At 35.2% G+C, this 23,322-nt stretch overlaps 1 protein-coding gene across 1 annotated transcript in view; it reads right to left on the reverse strand.

The window, feature by feature from the left end:
• Positions 1 to 5,210: 5,210 nt before the first annotated feature.
• The window catches only part of LOC129283075 (protein henna-like), a 28,351-nt gene continuing 10,239 nt past the window's right edge, over positions 5,211 to 23,322 (reverse strand). The window contains exons 4-13 of the mRNA XM_054918914.2: positions 19,987 to 20,075; positions 18,938 to 19,005; positions 17,688 to 17,884; positions 16,288 to 16,423; positions 14,405 to 14,474; positions 12,878 to 12,934; positions 11,657 to 11,752; positions 10,055 to 10,188; positions 9,191 to 9,306; positions 5,211 to 8,012 (exon numbers count right to left, since the gene is read on the reverse strand). Of these exons, the coding sequence (XP_054774889.2) occupies positions 7,969 to 8,012; positions 9,191 to 9,306; positions 10,055 to 10,188; positions 11,657 to 11,752; positions 12,878 to 12,934; positions 14,405 to 14,474; positions 16,288 to 16,423; positions 17,688 to 17,884; positions 18,938 to 19,005; positions 19,987 to 20,075 (1,007 nt within the window). The 3' untranslated portion in view covers positions 5,211 to 7,968. The remainder of the gene's footprint in view (positions 8,013 to 9,190; positions 9,307 to 10,054; positions 10,189 to 11,656; positions 11,753 to 12,877; positions 12,935 to 14,404; positions 14,475 to 16,287; positions 16,424 to 17,687; positions 17,885 to 18,937; positions 19,006 to 19,986; positions 20,076 to 23,322) is intronic.

Below are 23,322 nucleotides of genomic sequence, written 5' to 3' on the forward strand. Positions count from 1 at the left end.
AATAATTTGCCTTGTCTGTCAAAGGTTATTCATATACCTTGTCTGTTCAATGAGAATCGTTAAATAAGGCGAAATTATGGTATCGAATAAAATGCGTATTTCAATGTTAAAACGAGATGTTCGATGATCGGAAGGAGTAGAATTTCTTATTTCTGTAAAGAGTTTCCGGAGATTTCTTTTTAACTTGGAGGAGGAGGAGTAAGTTATTGCTAGTGATTCTGGTTTTGAAAGTAAAGCGTGCACCAAAAAAAGAAGAGCGAAAGTAAATTCTGACCGAGCATGCAACAGGTTTGGTGATCATTCGACGAGGGCACACGCGTCATGTAATCGTTTGTCGGCGCGTCGCTCAGAATTTTAATAAAAGCGAGCCTCTTAGCTTGGCTCTTATTATCGCTCTCTCTTTCTCATAAATCTTCTCTTATGTACCTCATCATCTGGCCATCTTCTGAGCTTGTCGCTGAATTACAGATTGGCTTTGGATTAGTACAAGGGGTCTCGCGTGGCGACGATCTATCAATTTATATCAATTAATAACCCGGGGGGCAAGCGCAAATCGATATTGCGCCTATGGGCTGCATCGAGAGACGGTGCTTTACCCAAATCTGGGGGAACCTCGCTATTGGTTGAGGCTTATTATCGCTTCGTCTGGGAATAGTTTGAAATCGAGCGTCTTTTGAATATTCATGGTTGCAAAAATTAAAGTTCGAGAATTCCTGATGCCGTTTTGGCTGAATGCAAGAATGGTACCTCCATTGATTCACATTTGACGGCTCTTCCGGTCACGGGTGCAACGCCATTCTGTTATGTCTATATACATGTATAACATTTTATTAAAACTAGTTAAAATCGAGGAAAACTGTTCGTATTTTCTATAGTCCGGTTTAACATAGGCCATGGTTAAACTCTGTGCTAGAGTATATTATTTATTCAATTTGTATTTATTCAATATGTATATTATTTATTCAATGTAGAACTTTTTGTTCATGCTTTTATTTAAATTGAATTGATTTATCATGTAATTATTTGTATTATGTTGAAGAATGAAAAATAAATTGAATTGAATTGAATTTGAAGTTAAAAAGTCAGATTTTTTTTTCATATTGTACGTTCCTTTTAATTCTTTGTTTTTCGTTTCCCATGTTCTAATGATGACGAAAACTACTTCTATTCCCAGAAAGTTATGAATGATTTGTGTGTAATAAAGTGGCTTGTACATTTGCTCTACGTATGATTTGTGCAAATCTCGTTCTCCGTAGTTAAAGGGTAATTAAACCTTTGGAACAAGTAGGCTTATGTCGAAACAGAAAAATCAAAGAATAAGAACAAAGAAAGTTTCAGCAAAATCGGACAAATAATGAGAAAGTTATGAGCATTTGAATATTGCAATCACTAATGCTATGGAGATCCTCCGACTGGCAATGCGACAAGGATGTGTGATGTCACATGTGAACAACTTTCCCTTTGGACTATAAAATACCCCCAAAATGTGTCTTTTTGCTTTTTCTTACGGTGATACAAACTCTTTATCCATGATGTATTCTTTAAAAATCTGTATTACATGCCCTCCTGTAGAAAGAACACATGAACTACTGATAGATGTGATAAAAGAAGCAGTTTAACTGAAATATATACTAAAGTGATGGGGAGAGTTGTTCACAAGTGACATCACATATCTTTGTCGCATTGCCAATGTGAGGATCTCCATAGCACTAGTGATCGCAATATTCAAATGCTCATAACATTCTCATTATTTGTCTGATTTTTCTCAAACTTTCGTTGATCTGTTTCTTTGATTTGTCTATTTTCACACAAGCTATCTTGTTCCAAAGGTTTCATTCTCCTTTAAACCACAAATTTAGACCAAGGTTTAGATCAGAATAGGGCCTTTGACTTAGTGCTCGGTACTAAATTAGAAAGTACAATCATAATTATTGGGCATGTCTAGCATCAATAGATTCCTTGAGCAATATGATACCAAACTATCTTGTAATAAAGACACACATGTTATCATTAATTCAAACGTATACATATTTTGACAAGAATCGTTCACTTTCTCATAGAAATCATAATGAAGTGGCCCAGTGATCTATTCAACTTTGAATAGATTGTTTCTAAAGTGGATCTCTTTTCCTTTTCCCTCTCTCACTCTCTGAGATTGATTTTACGTCATCTTCAGGTACGTCATTATTATAACATTTTTTACGTAAGTGATACTGGTAAATATGACGTCATCGCGTCCTTGGCATGCTCGGGATATTGTTGTTTTGGCAGGACGTGGAGTCTTTTGTTCCGCAAAATTAACATTTACGCGTAATAATTAACGGTCAGTGTGACAAAATAATTACCTCAGCCAATGTTATATAACATTATGGTTATAGAGCAACCGATAAAATCGACCTCATATCTCCCCTCTCCGTCTGTCTCTCCCTCTCTCTCACTTCCGCCTGACCTTTCATTCTATTTAATTTAAATAAAATGAACAAAAAGACGCGTAGTTTTAAGTCATTCATGAACAATAAAGCTATTCTTTTGATATATTTGTATTTTTCGTCATATATATATTTAAAAATCGTTACTGAATTAGTGTAAAATCTTTATATGAAACTGTAAATATTCAAATTGTTGTTCTGATTGTAAAAGCAAACTGATGGGTTTCTTCAATACCCATTTCGGGTGACGTGAGAACATAGAAAAATCACATTGTCATTGTCAGCTTTACGTCGCGCCATCCCAAATCTGTGAATTATTATGACATCACAACAGACGCAGTCATAGTCCTGTGTCCCTATGGCCTGTTGTGACTAGGTCTGGATAGTTAATATTTATAAATGAATGTTATGATTTTGAAATTAAATCAAAGTAGACCCAACATACTTTCGTAGTGGACTCTTGGCATTCTTGGTGACTTTCTGTCAAATGTAATGCTGTATGGGTGAAAATCGTTGATACATGAAAATGGATCGCGAGGACCGCGGTGCAGTTGATGAAGTTATCTTGAAGAGGTATTGTTCTTGGTTTATTTCCATTCCGTCTAATAACCAGTTGGTCCAATAGCCATTTAGTCCATAAACCATTTGGTCTAATTAAACTGAAGTGTTAATTGTGCAAAATCAATGACAAGAAAATGGGTAGACCAATTGGTTACTAGACGAAATGATAATAGACGAACTGGTGATTAGACGAAGTGATAATTGACCAAATGGTTGTTAGACGAAATGTTGATGGCCGGAATGGCATTGGACTAAATGAAGGTAGACCATGTGGTGTGTGGACGAGTTGGCAGTGGATGAATGGGCAATTTACCATTGAATGTGGTTCTTTTTCCATATAATAAGGTCAATATTTCAACCCCTTTATCTCCCCCCTCTCTCTCATGCACTCTGTCCGGTTCCCTTTTCTATGAAATACATGTATCTCTTCTACGTTCGATTTTAGATTTCATTCTTTCTTTATTCCTTGATCCCTTTCTTTCTCAATTCCTTCCTTCCCTTCTGTATTTCTTTGTTTTATTCTATCCTTTTCTTTTTATGTCTCTCTTAGTCTTCATTTCTTTCTTTCTTCCTTCCTTTCTCAATTCCTTCCTTCCCTTCTTTATTTCTTTGTTTTATCCTATCCTTTTCTTTATATGTCTCTCTAATAGTCTTTGTTTGTTTCTGTTTCTTTCTTTCTTCCTTTTCTCTTTTTCCGTCCTTCTTTCTTTCCTTTCATTCCTTCTTTCCGGATGGAATATTGAATCCCCTCTCATTTCTTTATCATTAAGGAACTAAGTAAAAAGTTTTATACTACATACATTGTACATATACCACTGGGTGGATGGGTAATGATTTAATGCTGACATAAACCCCCAAAATGAATAACATCCATAGCCCCACATAACTGATTCATTTACATTACATACAACAAAAACAGTTCAAAGTGAAACATTATTTCAAAAGTTTCGCATAAAACATAATATAGACAAGAAGTAAAAGAGAAATAAATCACATCAAAGGTAACATGCATAACACTCCATGCAAAATTCATTCCACAATATCATTATATTGAATACTATATAAAATATAGATGTATACATTTATATTGTAAATTGTAATTAGAATATGAAAAAATATATATATTTTTTAACTTTATACCAATATTTGTGCAGTTATTCAGTAATGAATACAAAGGCGGATAATTCATAAGAATACTTGATAGATAAATAATTTATGTAATGAACAGCAAAGTGACAATATAATTCAAATGGTTGAAAATGCAACAACCAGGAGCCTGAATATCAATGAAGTTGCAAGCTACTGCATGTAGAGTAAAAGATGATTTCAAAAATTTTCAGTTACCTACTTAAATTTTTTGTTATTAATTCATTAATCATCATACATGCACATGTATCAAAAACTGAATGGAGTATATTGAATTATGTGCTTTTAATGGGAGCATGGTTGATTGTTACATTTGAAAGAATACAGAAAAAAAAAATGAATGCAATATAGAAGCCCAACTTTGAAGAGGTGGTATTCCATACCAGGAAATCTAAGTCGATTCATTTTGGTTATTCAGTATTTTCAATGATATTCTGTAATATTAGATTTTGAGTTGCATTTTCATTTAACTTTAACCTGGCATTGGAATTGGATTTGAAATTGAAACTGAGTTTAAAGGTCGAGTCCACCCAACAAAAATGTTAATTTGAATAAATAGAGAAAAATCAAACAAGCAAAATGCTGAAAATTTCATCAAAATTTGATGTAAAATAAGAAAGTTATGACATTTTAAAATTTTTCTTATTTTTCACAAAACAGTGATTGTGCACAACTCAAATGAGACAGTCAATGATGTCCCTCACTCGCTATTTCTTTTGTTTTTATATTGTTTGAATTATACAATATTTCATATTTTATAGATTTGACAATAAGGACCAACTTGACTGAATCATTAAACAATGCACATTCCACATGTTCAGGGAGGAATTAATTGTTGTTTCACTTGACAATGAGGAGAAAAATAGGATATTCCCTACTTTGTATAATAAAATACAAAAGAAATTGTGAGTGGATGACGTCATCAGTCTGCTCATTTGCATACCCAACAGGATGTGCATATAACTGTTTTGTGAAATTAAGCAAAACTTTAAAATGTCATAACTTTCTTATTTTACATCCGATGCTTGTTGGATATTTCTCTTTTTATTCAAATCAACTTTTTGTTGGGGTGGACTTGTCCTTTAAGTTCGTATTGAAATGTGAACCTTTTTCATACATGTACACCTTACTATTGTTTTCATATGAAAGTGAATTTGGGTATATTCATCTCCATGTACTGAACAAAATACACCCTTAGTAATGTATTCTCCATTTAGGCAAAAAAATATTTTCTCATGCAGTATATCCTATATCTTTATACACAAATATGATACTATGAATTAAAAACTCTTAAATGAATAATGATTTATAGCTGCCAATAATCATAAACAGCTGCACACCATAATAAAATTAAGCTGCAAACTACAATACTACATGTACATTATCAGCCTGACATAACCACACACAATACCGTCTAAAAACTAAACTTTGTAATACCCTAGTCATATCAATGCGTTGCTTTTAGGAGTAAGAGGATACAATAATCATGAGATCTTTCATATTTTCATCACTTTGCAGAACCAATTTTTCCATGACTAAAAAATCACAATGGACGGGTACATTATACATACTTTAATACAGTCGAGTGTGAATTAGAAGACTTCCATATAAAGTCAAATCGTTTTTGTTTTCAGACCACAAAATAAACCACATGAACTTGCTTTTTAAACTCTAGTAAAGTGTAAATTAACCTTACCAATGTGAAACAGATGTCTGTGGTTGCTAGAAATTTGACTTTTACTTCATAATGGAAAAGTGTAGCTTCCAGGAAAAAAAAGCCAATATGACATAAAATATGTTTATTCTCAATTCACATTTTAGTCAAGGTTGGTCGGAGTGGGAAATACAGTTGATTAATACTGGCAAATGCTGCCTCAGTAGTTTTTCAGGAAAATGGGAATGACTTGAAAATGCAGAGAAATATTACGAATATTTTCAGGTATTACCAAGAGTATTCTGGTATTCTGAAAATTGCCTTTAATATTCTTGTAACTCAGCAAGATAACAGCTTGCCAAAATTGTCTCAAATCGGTATTCTGAAAATTGTCTTATCTCTGTAAGGACGTCCCCTATTTCATGCCCAATATTTTATCATCAACCAATCAATATAAGCGTCTCTTCTGAAAAATAATTGTGCGCATTACTGATATGATGCGTAATTTCCTTGCGCCCAGACGCTTATGCTTGTGCGCTTCTGTGCTAAAAAAACACACGGCTGTTCTCAAAGACATATTTTCTTTGAAAAGATTCATCATCTCAAATGCCAATTTTAATTGCTGAAAAGTCTACCAATCCGTCGTTATGTCCTTGGAATGTCTCCTTTTGTAAAAGCATGATATTCTTGTGGGATGCAGGAAGAAATTACTGTTGCAGACAAAATATTGCATGCAAACATTAAGCTACAATAGCCCCCTACATGTACCTCTTGTAAATTTTCTTGTGTTTTGCAAGGAAGTTAACAGAATGCAAAGACAAGAGAATTTTCAGAATACCTCTTATCTCCATATGTTATCTTGCGCACAGAGATATTTTGCGCCGTTTTAACTTTACGCATAATTCTAACTCTGACATCATACGCGCTCAGCGAAAGTTAGGTGAAAATTTACAAGAAAAGATACATAAATTTTCATAATATGGATTGTATTGTGACTCTGAAGATACAAAATTATTTTTCTTTAATTTTTTTTAGAATACGGCCTTGGGTGTTTCTCAAGCATATTCCAGCATTTCCCTGTACATCTAACATACTTCCCAACCTCTACACGTTTCTTTCCCAGTATCCCCCACCCTGGGGGGAAATACCTAAATTCCCTAAGAATTCGCCAATCCTGGTTTGAGAAAGTAAATCCATCGATTCTGTGAGAGTTAATTTCACGATTCTTACTATTCTACATAGATCTCAATAGAATGTACTGCAACATAATTTGAAATGCATGCACAGCTCAAGATATTTCTCGATTAACTTGCATTTTGTAAGTTTCACAATTGATTCAAAACTCTTTTAAAGAAAATTTTCAAAATAGGAGATAGAGAAATATGTATACACTGTACATATGGCAAAACAAAACAAAAAAGGTAATATTGAAGCACACTGTAGAGTATATATATATGGGGAAATATATAGTCTGTATAATGATTATTTTGATAACATACATTTTTCTTTTCCTTTTTTTACAATAATAAGCATTTGAATACTCCATATTCCCATTTTTATGACAGTATATATTCATGTAGACTTGAATTTCAGCCTATTCAACCAATTTCATCAGGGTTTTTTTCAAAAAATATATGAATATAAACTGAATTAGTAAAAAAAGGAAGTTGTATAGAATGAACTTAATGTACAATCTTACCTCACTCACTTCAACAAAATACATATAAAAATTTAATCGAAACGAGATTAAATATGAGGACATTTGAACATTACTACCTAATTTGTTATTCTACTAAAAAAATGAATCATACTCATCCACCTGATACCACTGATAGCATTATCTTTCGTAACAAAACCAATGAATGTTGAAATAATGAATGTTAAAACCTAACCTCCACCAGTCGTATTGACTGATCGAGGCATTACATTACTATTTCAGGCCAAAACATAAAAAAGGAATGATTGAGGACAAACATAAACTTTTCACAACATAAAATCAATGGATATCTTGATGGGAATGCAAAAGTTGTTCTTGTGAAAAAAAACCTATTTATTACAAATTTTTTTAAGATAAAACAAAATATACATTTTGTGTCATATTACAATTTGTGCTTGTATTAGATGTAGGAATATACAAAATTTGGTCCCTCTGAAAAGGATATCTTGCTCACCCCTCCTCTAATTGATCTTGTCCAAAGCCTCATTCAGGATGCTCAGTTCACCTGATAATAAAAACACATAATTTGAACTATTGAAGTAAAATTCCTGTTGATTCACACATAGAACAATAATAGATAGATTGATAGATTTGTACAATTGTAGAAAATACAGATAAAAAGACAGATGGAAGGAGATGTATATGTAATAATATTAATAGATAGACAGGTAGTTTAACAAATAGAAAAATAGTAAAATAATAGATAGATAGATGGATAGATAGATAGTTTGATAGATATAGATAGACAGGCAGACAGACCGACAGACAGACAGATAGATAGATAGATAGAAAAAAAAGATAGATAGATAGATGTATATAGATAGATATAACAGACAGACAGATAGATAGATAGATAGACAAATGCATGTAGATCCATAGTATACTAATAATCAATGTTGATGAGTGCGATCGTTCCAAATATTATATGAGTGTGCAAGTTAAAAGAGTCTATTCAATGACGTGAAGCGAGTTGAATTCTTGGAATGCACTGAGCACCGTTGAAAAACTGGTAGCTCGAGCTAAAGCCCGAGTAAATGTAAATAATAGCAGCGCTTTGTATCCTCAGGCAAAAAGTGCTAAATAATTGAAGCTATTATTGTTATTAATATTCAATATTATCATTTATATAGTCTTTTAGCAATACATGAAATAACGCGTATTTTGATCTGCATCAATTGCCCGTTCAATACCAGAGCATATCCCCAAAAGGACGAAAATCCGATGAATATCCCATAGGCTCCTGTACAAAACTTCTTGTTGAATATGAGACCGTATTCAACAGTCTAGTGTGCATGCGCAATAGACATGAAATGAAAGCAATGTGATGAAATGCAATGAAAGCAATGCGATGCACAGCATAGAGCACAATGACACTCAATGACATCACTATGAACTACATGTACATGTACATTGTATGCCGCGTGTCAATGACCAAATTTTATCTTACGATGTGGCAAGTGATATGACTTTTTCAGTCAGATTTCTCCCTCTTTTTTGGGGGTGAATGGGATTGATGATAATTATTTTGGATGACTTTTGTCATGGAGTACCAGATATTATTCCACTCGTTAGGGCCAATATTCCACCCATCTGCGATTCGTGGAATATTTGCCCAAACTCTTGGAATATTGCTGGTATTCCATTTGAGCCATCCAATATGATATAAATATTTCTTACAGTTACCTTTAATGCCGGTGATCATATCTTTGAGGGATTCTTTCTGATCAAGCACCTCCACAGACTGGGTGTAGGCGTTGTAGCGAACGCTGAAAGGCCGTTCAATCTTCTTCGCCCAGGTTCTATATTACAAATGATAATAATATAAACATTAATTCGTATAGTGCAGCTTTTATATGGATATGTTTAGCTGCGCTTGTCCAGAGCTCTTTTTACTTATTAACTAAAGAGATATGTTTTGAATTTTGCTTTGAAGAGAATCAATGATGGAGAGCTTCTTATGTCAATTGGCAGGCTATTCCAAAGTTTGGGGGCAGCAAGTGCAAATGCACGATCACCAAGTGTGACTTTTTTGTGTGAAATGGGATCTGGAACAATAATTTATCTGTGGAACTTTGCAGGCTTCGACAGTGTGATTGGGTTTTAAGTTTGAGTAATTCTGGAATGTAATGTGGGACGTCTTGATCGAATAATGATTTCCATACAATGAACAGAATATTTTGAATGAAATTCTTTGATGTACAGGCAAACTTTCGTAGTCACAGAAGATAGTAGAGCGGATAACCAGAACAATTGTGCAAATTATGACTAAAGCATGGAACTTTCACAAGTAGTAGTGTATGCCATAATAATGGAAGTTGCCATGACAATGGATTAATCTCTCAAACATAACATATATTCAATGTTAATGGTAAATAAACATGGTTTAAATTACCCATTTCCTCAATTTCAAGCTACCAGGAGAATAATCAAACTTTTTGTAAGTATGACTATCATTTTCTTTATTATTACTCCATTTTCTATTCTTTGTTAGAAGGTGAAATTCTATCAAATTTATAAAGTTGGAAGGGATCATTTCATTAGCTTTACCTGAGTTTTTCCTTCGCATCTTCAAAACTCTCCGCCAGGTAGTATATGGGCTGGAACTTACAAACGGGATAATCGGTGACCGAGGTCTTCTCGGGGTCAAAAGGTCGAACCTCAGGCTCGTCACTCAAACAATACTGAACAAAAAAAATACAAGATGAAATGAAATGAATGGCTGAATGGAAAGTAAACGCAAGATATGCAACACTGAAAAGGAATTGTAAAAAAAATTATGGATCATATGGTTGAGTGAAAGTACATGGATTTTTTAAATTGGGAACAATTTTTCTGATTCTGTTCCTAATTATAACTTGTATTGAATAATAATTTGAAGGGGCCTCTTTTTAAAACTCCAAGAATATTTGGGATATTATAGCGAAAAATCGCAATTTGTGCCCATGCACTTTCCTTTCCCCCCTTCTTTTTGGGGCCTTCATTTTTCCCCCTCACTGATGAACATGTGCTTGTACTGTATATCTGTGTTTCAATTTAATTGGCTAAAAATATTTAATTTCTTAAAGATAAATGCCAGTTGTGGTAACAATCTCAAAATGAATTTTTACAGAATCCAATATAATGACCACCCAAAAATATGTGCCAAAGGATTCTGGAAGAAATTGTGTAATTGCTAAGAAATAAGCAAAAGAAGCGCGGATTCGGGCACTTCCGTCGAGTCTCTATTCCAGCAATAATAATATACACTGTCCCACGTGTGCCTATATGTGTTGGGGATCTTCAGTGTGATCGTTTTTCAGCTTAGATTTAATGATTTCACAAAGTTCAGTTTATGTAACTGTACCAGATCTAGGTCCACGATGATATAGTAATACTTAATCTTGGTTTTACAGACTTTCTCATGAAATCAGTGTTTTACTGCAACTACTTTCATTTAGCTTTAAAGAAATTTATCATTAGAACTAAAGCAGTTGGAGTAAGGACCCTTCCACAAACATGTACATTATCCCCACAACCCATCTACCCATCCTCAATTACCTTTTCTGCCAAATGTTGTATTACATGGCAAATGAGAGCACTTTAAAATAGGACAGCCTATACAATTCAGAACAAAGAGGGCACTATCACTGCAAACTGCTATCAACAATATGTATTACTAAATATCACCTACATGTTAATAGTGTATTTTTTTAAACTGTAATGAAGTACTACATATACTTACTGCTAATAAAGGTTTCTTTGGAAAGATAATGTGCGGTATTCTGGGCAGTATTCTTGGTTTAACCCTAGTCTAAACTAGAATTCTAAACCACACTTTTATAGAATGCTGGGCTAAATAATATTCATTCCATATTCATTGCAATCATAATGTATCAATTAATTAATTAAATTTCATATTTTTGTATTTCCAATTCTTCCGATTTCATGACTCAGTTAATTTTGTGACAACCTTTTGCCACAGGATAAGATTAATGTTAATTGGTGAATGAGTTGACAAATGGCCCTCAAACCATGGCTATCAAAATACCACCAAATAGGTCAAACATAGTTGTGGTGTACATGTAAATTTGTTCATCATTTATTGAATCATTTTCTCACATAAAATGCAACTTCCCTATCCATTAATCCATTTGTTCATACATGACATACCTTCAATTCTCCAAATGAAGAGAGTAATCCCGCTCCATAAGCTTTGACTTGACCATTCTGTCTGCACAGTCCGAACTCAACGGTGAACCAATAACACTGTATTAATACAAACAAATTGATACCATAATTAATTCATATAGTGAAGAGTGTACATGTATCATTAAGTGTTACAGAATTGAAGAAAAACAAGATAAAACAAAATAATCCTCATTTAAGCTTTAAAGGTCAAGTCCACCCCAGAAAAAATTTGATCTGAACCAATGGAGAAAAATCCAACAAGCATGAACCTGAAAATGCCATCCAAATCGGATGTAAAATAAGAAAGTTAATTATGACATTTTGAAATTTTGCTTATTTTTCACAAAATGTTTATATGCATCACTCAGTGACATACAAATGAGACAGTCGATGATGTCCCTCACTCACTATTTCTTTTGTTTTTTGATTGTTTGATTTATACAATATTTCAATTTTTACAAATTTGACGAAAATGACTAACTTCACTGAGCCACAAAATGTTTAAACAATAGTAATTCCACATATCCAGGCCGAAATAAAACTCCTTTCACATGATAGTGAGGAGAATATTAGAATATTTCTTATTTCATTTAATGAAATAAAAATGAAATAGTAAGTAGATGATGTCACCATCAGTCTCCTCATTTGCATAACAACCAGGATGTGCATATCACTGTTTTGTGAAATTAAGCAAAATTTCAAAATGACATAACTTTCTTAGTTTCCATCCGATTTTGATGAAATTTTCAGTGTTATGCTTGTTGGATTTTTCTCTTTTTATTCAAATCAACTTTTTGTTGGGATGGACTTGTCCTTTAACTTAAGGAATTTGTTATAATTTTATTTAATGATTGCATGTGACGCAAAAAAAACCAACTATGAACATCCAAAATTCATCACCCTGCGAGTACTTTTCACAGTGCAAAGTAACATAATTTGCATTGTCCATGCACTACTTATAGACTTGTATATACTGCTCGACAAATATGCAACGCGCCTCCTTCAGTGCTATATGTATGTTGTATTTCTATGGTGACCCGAACTCTTGCATTATTCTTTTGTAGGTTTTTCCTAACACTTTATTAATCTGTTTCCTTCTTTTTTTTTGGTCGTATTAAAGCCAACTTGGTGTCAGGGTAGATCTTTGGTTTAATGTTGAATAAAAATAGTTATATGATGAAAAGATTTAAAAAACAAACTTACTGTGGCAAGTTTCTGAATGTATTCATCCGGAGCTCCGAGGGACAGAAGGCCAATCTCCTATAAGATTTAAAAAAAAAAATGTCAAGAAAACATCTCATATTTCTTTCTGCAAATGTATACCTTCCACTATTTGTTATTAAAAAAATGTGGGGCCAAACTGGTCCTTAACCTTAACTTACCTGGGCTATTTTGCAAGCTTAAAGTCCGGGGGCTGAAAAGCCCCCCCCCTCCGCCCCCGGCAAGTTAGGGTTAAATAATTAGCCAAATGGAATAGTAGACACATATTTAAAATCGGATCATCTCCACTTACACCAACAGGCCGGTGAGTGTTTGGTGACAAGTTTTGTCAGTACACTTGACTGACTAGTTTGTTCTGAGCCAAAAAACACAAAAAATATGTTTGTGAAAATCATTTTCAAAACTTTTCAAGAAACGCTCAAATGGGGATCATTTCAAGATATGAATAATCAAAGACTTGCCTTTGGGACACTCTCAGGCATTAATAAACTATAGAACACTCATTGGATAATTCATAACTTCTAAATTTGTCGAAACTCTTCACCTAATTTAATACACCAACAGGCCGGTGAGTGTTTGGTGCAAATTTTTGTCAGTACACTTCACTGACTAGTTTGTTCTGAGCCGAAAAACACACAAGAATATGTTGGTGAAAATCATTTTCAAAACTTTTCTAGAAACGCTCAAATGGGGATCATTACAATAAATAAATAATCAAAGTCTTGCCTGTTGGAACACTCTCAGGCAATAATAAACTATAGAACACTCATTGGATAATTCATGACTTCTAAATTTCTTGAAACTCTTTCTTCCTTACACATGCACACTAGAAAAAGACATGGTTTCTTTTCATTCTGCCAGAAAAAAAAATCCTACTAAAAATCAATACATCCTCATGACATAACCATGAATACATTAGAAGTCAATTGTAAGGAGAGAGGAAAAATCAATACCCACCCCCCCCCCCCCCTTTTGATAAATACCCAGGTTCAGTTCCATTATACTAAATAGGTTCAGTTCCATTGTTTGGGGCTATGACTCATGTAGCCCTTGTCAATGAAAAGCTTTTATCAACTAGGACAATGGGGCCTGGTAAAGTTGAACTTTCATTATTGTATGGGGTTTTCTAGTCAGATTATCAAAGATGTTGAATCAATGGAAAGCTTGTCCAATTACCAGTGCAAAAGAACACACATAATTCTTGCCACTGACTAGATAACTCAATAACAGGTCTTTTTTTTATGACAGACGAAATGGTTCGTAAGATGGTTTTGTGCACTTGAGGATACTAATAATATTCAAAGTGAATTTGGTATGATTAGAATTTCCATAAAGCATTCTACAAGTTTCATACACAACAATCTGATTCAAAATATTCAGCACCAAATTTATAGTTCTCATTTTATTTCCAGAAAGGGTGTTCGCTGCTAAAGTCATGCAGCTCATGGGAAGGGGGGGGGGGGGAGGAAGGGGCCCAAACGAGTTCATCAATGCCATTGACACATTTACCTGTGAGAACTGGGCAAACTTAGGATCAGCAAAGAGAGGCACATGTCCAAGAAGCTCATGGCAGACATCTCTAAAAAAACAAGAGAAAAAGTTTATTCAAAACTAAATCAGTGATGTTATCAGGTTAAATCATCTTTTCGTACACAATCATTTGTAGAGGTGTCGTGGCTCGGTGGATAAGTCTCCTAGGCCCGTATTCCATAAACGGGATAAGCTTTTGGCTTAAGTTTGAGCAATTTGTCTTAGCATTTTGCTTGTCTAAGAAATCTTCCCTAACGATATTCTATAAACTTTAAGACATTTGTCTCAAGTCAGACGATATGGCTAAGCCAAAGTCTCAAATTCTATGAAGTCATGAGAAAATTGCAACGTCACGCAACTTTTGTCGCGAACGTAACAGCTGCTCCGCGGTAAAAAGTCTATCCGTTTTAAGTGTTAAAGCAAAAATCGCATCATAACAGATATCAAGATGGATGCTGAGAAAAAAGGAAGGCCAATTTCACTGAAGGAGAGAAAATTACGCTTATAGCAGAAATAAGAGAAAGGGAAGAGATATTGAGACCCAAGCTTAATTCACGTATCACGTTTCAGGATAAAGAAAAGGCGTGGGCCGAAATTGCCTTGAAACTAAAACAATTAAGACAGCTCACAACTGTCTTAAAGTTAGGGCAAAATTCTTAGCCATGTTGAATTTATGGAATACAGACTCTGCACTTTTAAGAAACGTTGCTTAGCCATTCATCCTATCTGTCTTAGTCGCGCAAAAATTCTTAGCCAAATTCTAAGACAAAATTCTTAGCCAATTCTTTAAGGAATACGCGTATTGGCTAAGAATTTTGTCTTAGACAGAAAATAAGACAAAATGCTTAAATTTTTGACATAAGCATGCTTATCCCATTTATGGTATACGGGCCCAGACTTTGAACCACAAGGTCTATGGTTCGAATCCCATATCATGGGACTCGTGACCTTTGGCAAGATATTCATCTACATTTGCCATTCTCCATCCAGGTGTAGTAAATTGGTACCTAATAGGAAGGAATGCTCAAGCACCTGATTGGGATAGCCATGTTAAAGCTGAGGTAATAGTATGCAGCACTTAGAAACTTTAAATGATGAGTATTAAAGACTATATAAATCTTGCATATTATTATCATTATCAGTTGATCAAAACATATACCAGTAGGTTAATGCCACATGAAAGACTACAGGTTTCTCAGTAGAACTATAAGTGAAGCCCCAGGAAAACCAAAGTGCCAAAACAAACTTTTCAATCACTTAAAGTGGGAAACGGTGGTTCATATTCACAAATGTGGCTTTGAAAACCATCGGTTGAACCCATGGTTTATGCAGATTTCCTGTAGGCCTATAAATTACGCTTATTTATTACGCTTATTTACTGCGTACACTAAAAAAATGTCCAATGCTGAACCGTGTTTTTGTCACAGTGCGCCAAATTTACGCCTGTTGCCATGCTTAAATACTTTTTTTTAATTCATGAGTCAACCGTTTCGGATTAATATGTCTGTTGTAACAGTGGACTCATGAATAAAGTAGCATACCACGGCAACAGGCAAAAATTTGGCGCACTGTGACAAAAGCGCGCGTCAGCATTGGAAATTTTTCTAATATATGCAGTAAAAAAGCGTAAGTTATACAGGAAATCTGCATAAACCATGGGTTCAACCGATGTTTTTCAAACCACCTTTTGTGAATTTGGGCCAATGTGACTAAGCCATTGTGTTGAGTACACTGTGGTTAGCCAATCTGTCTGGACTGACACAAATGATAGATATCACAAAACAGAGTGACGCAACTTGCAAGGATATATTGTGAAACACACATCAAAAACGTCTTTCATTAAATATGGTCACAATACTTACGGTTCTGGGGTGTACATAGGCTTGCTAGGATGCCTGATATACTGGGTGCTGTGGAAAACACGGAAAGCCAGACCAGCGAGGAAGTCTCTGGAGGACAGAAGACCTGCTACAGGGCGCAAGGTGAATCCCGTACAGTCTAAAGAAAACAAAAGAATACACTTTGGTTTATAAATTATAGGTTATATGACAATTTTCACGATAAAGACCCACAGTACTCAGGGAGAAACACCGGTCAGACCAGCTACAATGTAGGAAGTCTCTGGAGGACAGAAGATCTGCTACAGGGCGTAGGGTAAATCCAGTACAGTCTTAGAAAAATTAAAAGATTTAATAGAGTTTGTTTTGTTTTTATTAATCATATGCCATTGAAACATTGGCATCTAATTGGTTGGGAGCAGGTCACTCTCATGAAATTCAATATTTGTGATTGGTAATACCAATCACGATCAGACCTTTAGTACTGAGGACAACAGAGAAGGCTAGAACCGCTAGGAAGTCTCTGGAGGACAGAAGATCTGCTACAGGATGCGGGGTGAATCCAGTGAAATCTACAGAAACAGAAAGATTGAATACACCTTTTTTATCAATCATTATGCTCCTGAAACATTGGCATCTAATTAGTTGAGAGCAGGTCGCTCTCAAGAAATTCAATGTTGGTCATTGGTAATAGTATACCATTCATGAAGGAGGACCACATTACTGTGGATGATAAAACAAGGCCAGACCAGCTAGGAAGTCTCTAGAAGGCAGTAGATTTACTACAGGGTGCAGGATGAATCCAGTACAATCTGAAGAAACAAAAGGTTGAATACATTTTGGTTTAATGAACCATATATGCTAATGGAAAAATGGCACCCAATTGCTTGAAGTTTGATGATTGTCATTGATAAAAGGTTTTGTGAAAATGTGCCACGGTAACATGGAAGACAAGGCCGGATCAACTAGGAAGTCCCTGGATGACAGAAGACCTTATGCAGGATGCAGGGTGATTCCAGGACAGTCTAAAGACACAAAACAGATTCGCTTATGTGGTTTACGGTACACCATGTGGAGTATTATAGAAACAGTGGATAGACGAAGAAAAAGAAATGGATAGGCAAGAAAGTAGAAATTTTAGAGTAGAGTAATCTTTCTTGAATGTTGTCCTGAAAAGGACTGTAAACCAGAAGAGATTGATGAGTTGAAACAGCTTGAGTAGTAGGATGGATGAGGAGATGCTGGCTTGAGTCGGCGAGTAGAGACGATGAGCAGAAGCAGTAGAGAGACTCAAAGCAGTAGAGAGACTCAAACAACACAAACAAGATTGGATATACTATTGATTTATCAATCATATGCTAATGGAAAACTTTTGTGAAAAAGGGCCACAGTAACGTAGAAGACAATATACCATAAGGTCTTACCCTTGAGAAAATTGGAGACATCTTCCAGCTGCGGGATATTATTGTGTTGATAGCCGCAGTTCTCCATGAGCAGTGGGAAGACATAGTTGAACTCCTGGCAGGCATGGGTCTTGAAGAGGTTCGTCAGCTGTGCGAAGATGGTGTTCCAGGTCTTGATCTCAACGTCCGTGTAGGTCACTCGGGGAATGGGGTTGCCGCTGGGAAGAGATGTTGGGTGAATACGGCAGTTAGAACAAAAGAAAAGCTTTGCAAAAAAGACTACACGTCTTTTTATCTTGGATGAGTATTGAATACTACTTCTTTCCAATTATAGAATCTGCCAGTGAACCATAAACAGGGAGCTGCATACAGTATTGAGATTATTGCAGATGATGATGATGATAATGATGATGATGATGATAATGGTGATAATGATGATGAGAATGATGATGATAATGATGATGGGGATGATGGGGAGGATGGGGAGGATGATGATGGTGGTGATGATGATGATGATGATGAAAATTCAATTGAATTGAATTGAATAACTTTATTGTCCAAAAAGGAAATTCTTCTTTTACTGGTCTACACACAAGTAGATACAACGTATATACACAGAACAAAACAAAAGATGATGAAAACATGTCAACATGAGGAAATAATTCCAACTCAGCCTCAGGTATGATGATAAGACAATGAGGATGGTGATGATAATGATAAATATGACAATGATGATGATGAATATGACAATGATGATGGTGATGATACTGATGAATATGACATTGATGATACTGATGAATGTGACAATGACAGTGAGGATGATGATGACAGTGGTGATGACACATGGTGAAAAGATTATATTGATATGACTGGCATTGATGATCGATGGTAGCCATGATCCTTGTTACACTCCTATCATCTGTATATTGTCAATATTATTACTACTGTACTGCCAATCAACATATAAACATAGCTATTTCACTAAATAATGACTCCTACATGTACATATACAATGCGCGATAAACGTCTAGACTTACTATTTTTTACGCTAACAGACCGGACTAAAAATGATGATGATGAAACTGATATGACTGGCATTGATGATGATGGCAACCATGACCCTCGAAACACTCCTATCATCTGTATATTATTGTCAATATTCTTACTACTATACTGCCAATCAACATATTAACAGATCTTTGTCACTGTACTTTGTCAATGTACTTGTATACATACAGTACATGTAAAATGTGCTTTAAACCTCTACTTACTAACGGTACTTGTAAGCAATGTCAGCGAAATACTTTCTGCGTTCTCTGTACACTGGATCAGTAAAGCCCTGGAAAGTGAAAAAAAAATGATTTTATTTGTCTATAATTTTCCACATACATGTAACTTGTCCATCTTCTCAACCCTAATACTTATGACCACGTCACTTGCTGACTTTTAACTTTCAAGTCTCAGCCATTTTTTTATCACCAAATTTGCGATACCCAGATAAGCTGTTAGGAAATCAATCAACAATATACATGTCAGACCCCGAAGGGCTAAAAATGTGATTTCATAAACAAAGTCAATACAAAATGTACTTTCAGCTATAATTTATAAATGTGTGATCATTTTAACTTTTATCAACGACAGTCATTTAATTTTCATGGTATTGATGGCTGACGTAATGTCCCCTCCCCCTCCTGGGAGTGACAATAATCAAAATGCTCCAAGATTATTAAGCTCTCCTAAACATATTGATAATATTGATTCTCAAAATATAGAGGGAAGTGCATATGGATTGCACCCACCTTGGTCTACCATGACCAGCATATTACTGTAATATTTATATACTATCATTCATTTATTTAAAGTTTCCTCAACCGTCACGAAAATATCTTTCCGCTTTAGTTTTCCCACTGTTTGGAATTCCATACCACGGAACACACGTTCGCACACAAATCAACATTTATTCAAAAGATGTCTTAAAAGGTCCCTCTTGTCTAAGTACTAATTATTCATTCTTCCTCTTTTATATGCTTTGGATGTATCATTCTATGTAACTATAATGATCTAGATATGCCTGTGTAATATATATTATAATTTCTCTTGAGAACTTATTCTCACAAGGCCTCTGTGCTTTTCTTCTCAAGTTCTTTTTCATTCAATGATAATAATTAATCAAGGCAATTAATGCTTGGTTTATCTATAATTAATATGTTTTACTCTGTATTATTTATGAATTTCTGATAGATTGCAGTTTACAGGGTACATATGTTTTTTAACCTATTTGAATTTGAATGAATGAAGAATTAAATTGAATACTACTCACTGGATGATCCGATTCCAAGTCTCCTCCAGCATTCAAGATATGATTGGCAAACTCATCCAAATCTTTGATCTTCCTGGGAAACCATGGAACTAAAAAAACAAAAAACAATGATTTGATAATGTGGTATTGACAATTTAATTCCAACCTACATAAAGATTTTCCACATACATTTCCAGATACATAAACAGCATAACACATACAATGTGTTCGCAAACAAAGCATTATCTTGCACTTTGCTGATTTGTATTAATGCACAGTATAATTCACATACCGTACGTGCATGCCTTTGCAGTGGCGGACCGTGACCCGGAGGAGACAAAGCATTGGAGGGGCACAGCGTTGTTCACAAACAATACAGTGCCCCTCCAATGCTTTGTCTCCTCCGGGTCACGGTCAGCCACTGCGCCTTTGTATTGATGTGCAGTGTTGTTATTAAATCTAATTAATTAAAAAGCAAAACACTTAACTCTATTGTGTTTTTAAATACATGTATAACATTTGTACACTGTAACCCACTACACCAAAACCAACAAATCACCTTATTAGATTTTCATTGAGCTTGAAAAAGCAGATCCTAAGCTTTAAAATGGAAACTTTTCAAAATCGATAAACAACAACCCCAAGTACTTGAGTGAATGCAGAAGAATATTCTGCGATCTTGAGCTTCAAAATATACGGAGAAAACCAGGTTTGACGTTTGGGGTTCGCTCAAGCATGAGATGTACACACCGCGCATTCTCAGTGAAAAAAATTGAGAAGTCCCCAATGTTTTTTTTCAACTTTACAATCTCAAATTTGACAGTTTGGAGAATTACTCTTTAAAATTCATGTAAGTTTATTTTCTAATTGTTTCTTAAAAAAGATACTGTTTTTTTACAGAAAACCTTTCCTGATGGCTTATTGTTGGTTTTGGGGTGGCTGTTCACATTTTTATTTACCTATACATGAATGTATTCTAACACAAATGCACATAAGGCATACATATTAGGATTAACTTTAGTACTAGAATTTGTGAAGAAGATCTACTGGTATCTTTATTCTAATTGTGCAAGGGTGCAGAAACAACTCTTGATACAAGTACTTCTAAAGCAAGACTCTAAAGGCTCTAATACACATTCAAATGGAATTACATGTACATGCAATGTTGGTATACATGTGTAAAACAATGTAGTTATGATTCAAAGTTCATGAAATTGATTGGAGCTAAAATATTGTTGCATTCCAGTGAAAAAAAGTAAAATATTCCCACACATGTATTTCTAGAAAAATACCAAACTAAAATTCCAAAATACTGCCTGTGGTTAGTAAGTTTCTGAACCATTTACATTTAACAAACATGTTGAAAATCCAACAGAAAGTCAAAAAGAATCTTTATATATCTTAATTTCATTAATTTTTTCTTTATTTATTTTTCATCAATTATCGACCATCATAATCGTTACGATTATCATTATTTTAAATTATTATTTTTTATGAATTCATTCATTTATTCATTTTTTTTTTGGGGGGGAACAAACCATTAAAAGAAGTGAAGGGCGTGTCCCAGAAATGTGCCCCCTCCCTCTGAAATTTATGTGGCTCTGGTCCAGAAACAGAAAATACCCTGACCAGATGTTGGAAAGTGGGGGGGGGGGGTGCATGCACTTTCTTTGAATAACAGTTTTGACTTTAGGCTACTTTTTAATCATGTTGGAAAAAAACTTACTCTCTATAGATGTGATGCATGAATCCACCAATGCACATGGAATGGCGCACGGTGTTCACATATATTCACATCATGCGAGGCGAAGCAATTGGTGCGATACAATGGACATTTTGGATGTTTGGGTGGGTGAGCAATGATATGGGAAAACAATTAAACAAAATATGAATCAATTTTTTTACAAGTTAACTTGATAATCAAACAACAAAAGGAATACGGGTGTGAGGAAAGCCCGGCGGGCCACTTACATTGATGAGTGGATACCATGCGCGACCAAAAAAACACGTAAAAAGGATGTCTTTTTCAAGATAGGTCACGTTACATACGTAACGTGATAAGGGTGTCAAAAACACACAAATAATGAAAAAAGGGTATCTATTTCTTAAACACGTAGTACGTGCTTAGGGTCAAATTTGCGGGGATGATAAAACAAAATTAAATGTTTTATAAAGGATATCCTTTTTGCCCCAACACTACGTGTTTAGAGTCCGATTTGCGCGAGGTGTGGAAGGTGGGGCCGTACTAAACCAAATGGTGTGTAAAGGTAAAACCGCGACGACCGCCGGACCCGTGACATAACAATGAAATATCGCAGTACTTGTTAAGGGGTTCATTTCAGGGAATACTTGTCAAGAGTATCGTTTTGCTTCTAATACTTGTTAAGGGTAGGGTTTCACACGCCAATACTTGTTAAGGGGTGCATTTTCAGAATATGGAAAAAAAAGTGTTTAGGGTGCTTTTCGAGACCCCATGGTCTCGCATGGTATCCACTCGTCAATGGAAGTGCCCCCCCCCCCCCCCGGGGAGGAAAGGCAAATTGATATTACTGTAAGTACATGCAAGAAAATGGAATGAAGATTCATTCCGACGAGTTCAACAACTGGAAAATTATGAGTCAATCAATTTAAAATTGCTATAAGTTTGTACAATGTATTTGAAGTTCCATAATGTTTTGATGGGGATAACTGTCTTTTTGGGATGGTAGAATACATGTATGTCTGCCATGGGCTTCGGTTCAGAATTTTCCTGACCTGGGCCACAAAGAAGCCTCAGAAACCCGACGCAGACACTCACATGTACATGTAACTTCCACCACCTGGAGGCGATAGATCTATCCATGTCCCTGTCAAAAATGTTGTGGAATTAGTGTGTATCATTGATTCCTTCTTTTCCAGTTGTTGTAAATGCAAGAGATAGAGCGAAGAGGAGCGTATTCAGTATTATGGATTGAGTAAACGGCTGGTGGGGGGGGGGGGGATAAAGATGAAGGGGACAAGGAGGGTAAAGAGAGATGGCAGGGGAACAAATGAGGTGGGGGGGGGGGTGTGGCAGGAGTGGGGGATGCATCCAAACATTGACTACACATACTGTACATACTTCAAGTAGATACATAAAAGAAAGAGGCCATCACAGATTGAGATTGGAGGGGGTAAGTAAAGGGAGTTGGGGTGATGGGCCAGGGGAAAGGGGGCAGGGGTTGGAGTAGGAGGGAAAAGGAATGGGTGGCAATCCAGACTCAAGCAATTGTTGAATGGAAGGTTAACATACACTGTAAACATCAAAACCAAGAATGTGAGAATACGTTAAAACAAGAGTTAACTAAAAAGCAAAAGAAACATGAAAGAAACATAATA

This window comes from Lytechinus pictus, chromosome 19, assembly GCF_037042905.1.
Source record: "Lytechinus pictus isolate F3 Inbred chromosome 19, Lp3.0, whole genome shotgun sequence".
Classification (NCBI taxonomy): domain Eukaryota; kingdom Metazoa; phylum Echinodermata; class Echinoidea; order Temnopleuroida; family Toxopneustidae; genus Lytechinus; species Lytechinus pictus.